This window comes from Danio aesculapii, chromosome 7 (genome assembly GCF_903798145.1).
Source record: "Danio aesculapii chromosome 7, fDanAes4.1, whole genome shotgun sequence".
NCBI classification, from domain to species: domain Eukaryota; kingdom Metazoa; phylum Chordata; class Actinopteri; order Cypriniformes; family Danionidae; genus Danio; species Danio aesculapii.
This window is the reverse complement of record NC_079441.1, coordinates 28,691,500-28,697,563: the sequence shown is the minus strand read 5'-3', so window position 1 is coordinate 28,697,563 and position 6,064 is coordinate 28,691,500. Positions and strand designations below refer to the sequence as shown.

At 35.8% G+C, this 6,064-nt stretch overlaps 1 protein-coding gene across 2 annotated transcripts in view; it reads right to left on the bottom strand.

Annotated features, from left to right (window-relative positions):
* Positions 1–327: 327 nt before the first annotated feature.
* The window catches only part of sema4bb (sema domain, immunoglobulin domain (Ig), transmembrane domain (TM) and short cytoplasmic domain, (semaphorin) 4Bb), a 30,210-nt gene continuing 24,473 nt past the window's right edge, over positions 328–6,064 (bottom strand). For both annotated transcript variants that reach the window (XM_056461545.1, XM_056461546.1), the window contains exon 15: positions 328–4,743. In XM_056461545.1, the coding sequence (XP_056317520.1) occupies positions 3,941–4,743 (803 nt within the window). In that variant the 3' untranslated portion in view covers positions 328–3,940. The remainder of the gene's footprint in view (positions 4,744–6,064) is intronic.

Here is a 6,064-nt window from a genome sequence, read left to right as displayed (position 1 = left end):
GCTGTCTGTCTTTTTTTAAGTGGGAAAATGATTTTGAACTCTAAAAGCTTTATTATGATAATTTTTTTTGTATTTTTAGATTGGGCATTTATTCGAAATATTAAATGTATTAGTAAAGTATTATGTTTTACTACATCACTCATAAGAAGCATTTAGTTTTGAGATATTTCCACAATTGTGAAATGAAATGAACTATATTAATAAAATGAATGGTTTGTTTAATTTCAGAGTTGGGAATTTGTTTTGTGAGTAATTCTCTTGTAAAATTTGATCCACAAAAGAATGAAATGAGCTATACAATAAAATACAAGATTCTTAGACAGTGACTTCTGTATATTGCAAAATTTAATTTTGCATGTCCAACAGTGGAGACACTCATCTCATAATTAATGTAGCTACAAGGCTTTGATGACTAAACCAGGATGTTGAAAGTTGCCTACCTCAGTTACAGCTTACAAATACTGGTACAAAAATTTAAAGTGCGTGAATGTACAATGTAAAACAACAGTAAAACAGTGTCAAAGTATATAAAAAAGATCACAATCTACTTTACATTTTCCATTCAAACCACACACAAGCTGAAAGCAGTGGAATGTAACACGTGATTAAACAACATCAAACATGTCACGGTTCATTTGGATTAAAAAGAGTTTTCCAAGAGGAATGGAAGTCTAGAATAGTGAAGTTAGTGCATGGGTGTGTTTGAAGTCTGCATGACCCATTAGTGAACATACCATGTAATGTTCTGTCCCCCAACACAGATTGCAAAAGAATATGTTTTCACAATTGTCCTACTTGTTTCAGAGCTTTTTTCAGTGTATTATTAATGACATGTTTTCTGTGTACATGCTGTATTGTACATTTATATCTCAACATTGTAGTTTCTCTTGAAATACCTTTACAATATAACAGTGAAACCATTGATTCTGTAATTTTACTTTACTGTATTTAGAGTTGTAACTTTTTAGCTCCGTTATCAGCTATTCAGAACCACTAGCCAAAACTAAAACAAACCAAATTGTAATTATCACTTTTTATATTTAAATATATTTAAAATGTATATTTGCTGCTATATTCTTCTTCTTTCTATGCATAATTTGTTAATTGAAACTTAAATCAGCTACACTGAAAAAAAGGATTCAAAGATGATTCCTCGGATTTACTAATTTTTTTTAAGTTAAGGGGTTGTGAACAATTTATTTGGGCTAAATTTAAACAAACGGATTAAGTTGAACATTACTTAATTTAATTTGTTTGTTTAAATTCAACCCAATTAAATTGTTTGCAACAGTTTTGCAGACATCATTTTTTTCAGTGTAGAGAGCTGACATGTGTTAACCACCATGGTTGATTTTTACCCACATTGTGTAGGTTGACAGTGGTTCAACTTTGTATTATAGTACCGTAAGGCCTTGTTTCTTGCTCTTTAGACTCCATCCACTGCACTATATGCTGTATCGAACACAAAAGCCACCAACCTTGTGTGTGTATTCAGGCAAAATGTCATATTTGTGCTTTACATTTCCATATAACTCTTCAAATGCACATTCAAACGTATTAAGAAACATTATTTCTTACTGGTCATACACGCTACATTTTATCAAAAAGCAAATGTCTGTTTGTTCGTACCATTATCATACCATGATTTACTAAACACCAGGCACTTTACCTAAAGGGATAGTTCATCCAAAAGTGAAAATGACGCTTCCGGTTCCGGGAATGGCAGCATAGTGCGTCATCTCCTCCAACGACTATATTAATAACCACACTTAAATTTGACAAATACCCAAAACTGTTATAAAATAATCTATAAGAGTGGGACAACAATGGAAACGAGAGAAAAGAGCAGGAAAACCCATGCATTAGCACAGCAACACGATGCTAATCGTCAACAGTCCAGTAACCCGGACAACATGCAGAACAATCTGGAACGAATACTGGAGGAAACTCAAAACTTTCGGAAGGAGAACAACCACCATTTACATGAAATCAAGACCGAATTAAATAAGACTAATCAAAGGATCGGCCACGCAGAGGAACGCATTGAAGAAATTGAAATTCGAATGCAAAGTGTAAAGGAAACAATGTAGAAAATCATCAAACTACAATCACAATTGGTAAGCAAACAGATTGATCAAGAAGGCAGATCAAGAAGAGACGATATATGGATATACAACATGCCTGAAGATGCAGAGAGAAACTCCATGGTTGACTTCGTAGAACAACTGTTGCAGGACACCTTGGATTTTCCTCCAGATACGGAACTGTATGTGGAAAGAGCCCACCAGGTGCTCGTGCCGAAACCCGGAACAAATGCAAAACCTAGATCAATCATAGTGAAATTCCTCCGGTATAGAACAAAAATAAAATGACCCCACCATTTACTTATTGAGTTATTTTTTCTTCTGTTGAACACAAGTGAAGATATTTTGAGAAATGTTAAATAATGGAACACATTGACTTCCATAGTTTAAAAAAATACTTTGGCAGTCAATAGCTACGTTTCCATCCACCTATTTTTATGCACATTTTGGAGATGCACATCAAAAACAAATACATGAAAAATATCGGTTGATGGAAACGCCAAGATGCACATCAAATTTGAAATTGCACATAAAAAATTGTAAGAGTGGGAATAACTTTTTATTCGCTAAGAAAAGATGCACATAAATCACAATAGAAACACTTTTACCAAACAAGTTCCAGTATGCGCATTAAAAAAAGTTATGTGATTTTGTCATAAGAGATCATGTGATGATAAAAATGTGTATGAATGGACAAACCAGCAGGCTGAGTACTTTGTAAAACATCTGAAATGTTGTTCTGGTTATTCTAAAATGCCTTTACAGTTTTAGTATTAGTGTTATTATATTATTAATGACCTCCAGAACTGTCAAGAGTGCCTGTGCTCCGGGTCTGACGCCTTCAAACACCACCACGCGTTCATTGGGTGTCGGCATTGTCTTCTGAGGCGCAAGTCATTAGTTAAATGAAAAAAAAAAATGACGCAGCTTCTCCTACCACACCAAATTTCATTTTTACTTTTGATAACTGCTGCCAGTTAATCAGGAAGTGACGATTTTGTTCTCTTTGAATACTTGGGAGGAAACGCTACTTTATTTGCACGTCTTTTACGCGATATTCCGGTTTTGCACAGGAATTTAATTCGCATCTTTAGATGGAAACATAACTAATGGTTATCATCAAACAGCATTCTTCAAAGTATCCTCTTTTGTGTTCAACAGTAGAAACAAACAGTTTTCACAAGCGAGTGAATGAAGGCAGATTTACTTTTGAGTGAACTATCCCTTTAAACCAACAGATCTGACAATAGAAACCCAAAGAAATCAAAGCTTAAAAAAAATGAAAAACTGACCAAAACAAAACAATACATTTTAAAAAGTACCCAAATTCTGTAGCACTAATAGTGTGTCTGGCTTGAACTGCCTGATGTTCACAGTCATAGTCAACTTTTAAGATTAAAGTACCCTCATTAAACATGAATAACTTGAACCTTTACCTAAAATGTCAAAGGAACAGAAATAGTCATTTAAAGCAGTTTTTTTCCATCTTGAGTGAAGCTTCATCACTCTTTGTCTTGGCAGTGATTATAGCACCGATAGCAGTCATACAACACAAAGCTCATTGGCCACCTCTCCTGGTCATCATCTACTCTAGTCTTATCTCATCCACATCTCAAATCTTTCGACAATCTTTTTTTTCATATCAACACAATAAACTGTGTCATAACATTTAAAAGCTAAAAACAGAGATGTGAGAGTAGATTTCAGGGCATTGTCTCAAACTAAAATGTGGCAATACACACACCGAGCACGTCCCACCTCTTTTTCCTCAGGCTCAGTATGCTTAGTCTTCCCAAAAGCTGCCCATTGACTGTACCGAGTGAACATTAAGAGTTTCAGTTTGTATATGCAGTATTTTACACCACAGAGTCTCTAATCTCAGAGCCCAGCCGTACCCGGGGACGAGGGCTAATGTCACTGACCTCCACATGACTCTCTTTATAGCCATTCTGTGGTGCTGGCTTGAGTATCTGTGTTTCCTCTGATTTCTGCGGTGTGTTTGTCTCTGCCGGAGCGATTATGTAACTACAGCTTTCCCCCAAGGTCTGGTAGCTTTTGTGTTCGGATGGCGAGGTTGGAGGTGCACCAGCATTGAGAGGTAAGCTCTCCCCAGGGTGGACTGTGCTCTTCTGGGCTCCGCCAGGTTGCTCTCCTCCTCTGAGCACCTCCTTCATCCGACCTCTGTGTCGATACACTACTGAAAGCCCAAACGAAAGCACACATACCGCTAATAACACGCACACCACCGCCAGTTCTGTGCCGTACGTCTTTATGCGATGTTGAGCGGAGTGTGCTTCGGATTCCTCAGACAGGATGTCTGATGCTATGCTTTGGATTAAAAATGGTGCTTCCTTGCGGCCGATTTTGGTTGTGGTTTCAGATAATAGTTCGGCCTTCACGCAGTAATTGGCCAAGAGTTGCCAAAAGCCACGTTCTTCTGACCAACATGAGAAGACCTCGTCGCTGCCAGCTCGGCCGCTGACTACCAATCCACCGTCTGTGCTGGGGAACAGAAAGTGACTCACGTTTGGTTTGTATAGCCATTTTCTGTGGGCATGGTTGGAGCGAAGGTTGCAGGGTAGAAGTTGAAGAGTGTTTGCTGGGATGACGATGAGCTCGCAATCAGATGTTTGGGAATTTGGGAAAGAACGCGGTGATACTAGAAAGAGAGCAGAAGAGATAGATGTTATGACTTATTTATATGGATTATAGATGCTTGGATGACTTTTATGCAAGTAAGGTTCCAACTTTAAGTCAAATATCAAATTCCCTGACTTTCACCAACTAAAACGCTGAATTGTCATGACATCTAATGATTGTAAAAACAGACTGTTGTTGTCAAATTTTTAAAAAAAATTAAAAGTCAAAATTATTTTTATTTTTTCTCTCTTTTAAATATTTCCTAAATGATGTTTAACAGAGCAAGGAAATGTTCACAGTATGTCTGATAATATTTTTTTTTCTGAAAAAAGTCTTATGTGTTTTATTTCGGCTAGAATAAAAACAAGTTTTGAATTTTTTTTTTACCCATTTTAAGGTCAATATTATTAGCCACCTAAAGCATTTTTTTAATTGTGTACAGAACATCATTATACAATGACTTGCCCAATTAACCTAGTTAAGCTTTTAAATGTCACTTTAAGCTGAATACTGGTCTCTTGAAAAATATCTAGTAAAATATTATGTACTGTCATCATGGCAAAAATAAAATAAATCAGTTATTAGAAATGAGTTATTAAAACTATTATGTTTATAAATGTGCTGAAAAAAATTCTTTCTGTTAAACAGAAATTGGGGGAAAAATATACAGAGGGGCTAATAATTCAAGAGGGCTAATAATTCTGTCTTCATCTGTGTATATTGATCAGAATGACAGACAATGAACAATGAAAATCAGACATTGCTTTCGAATTGTGGTTCAACCAAAGCACTGATAAAGGCAAAAAAACAATAAACATAAAAATAATAATAAAATACTAAAATAGTTTTAAGTTGAATATCATTCTGCATGATTTCAATAGCCACTATGAGAACAACAATGAATAATATAGCTCAGATTTTCGAAGTTCTCCCTCTCCCATATTTGACAGATCAAAAGTAGCTTTACAAACTTTACATTTTGCTTTTCTGTCATCAATTTTGAACACTCAGTCTTTTTTAAAGACTGATTTTAAAGCCGAAGCTCTGAAGATTGACATTATCCTAGCATGTTAGCCTTAGTTAAAGGTTCAAGACACCCTTGAGTACTTTTTTGAAATTTTACCAGTCTTGTGCGTGTTGAGCATCAGTAAAGACAACGTTAGCAGCTATCAGTTTTAATTGTGGGGAAAACTGTATTAATCTTTTGGTTTAAAATAATTTGAGGCGGGATCAAAATCAGAGACACAGAGAGCGAATCTGCTAGTGCATGATGACGCGTCGGTTTTACATTATTATTCATAGCGGAGTTTTCTTATTGTATGAGTAGACCCTGCTTCCTT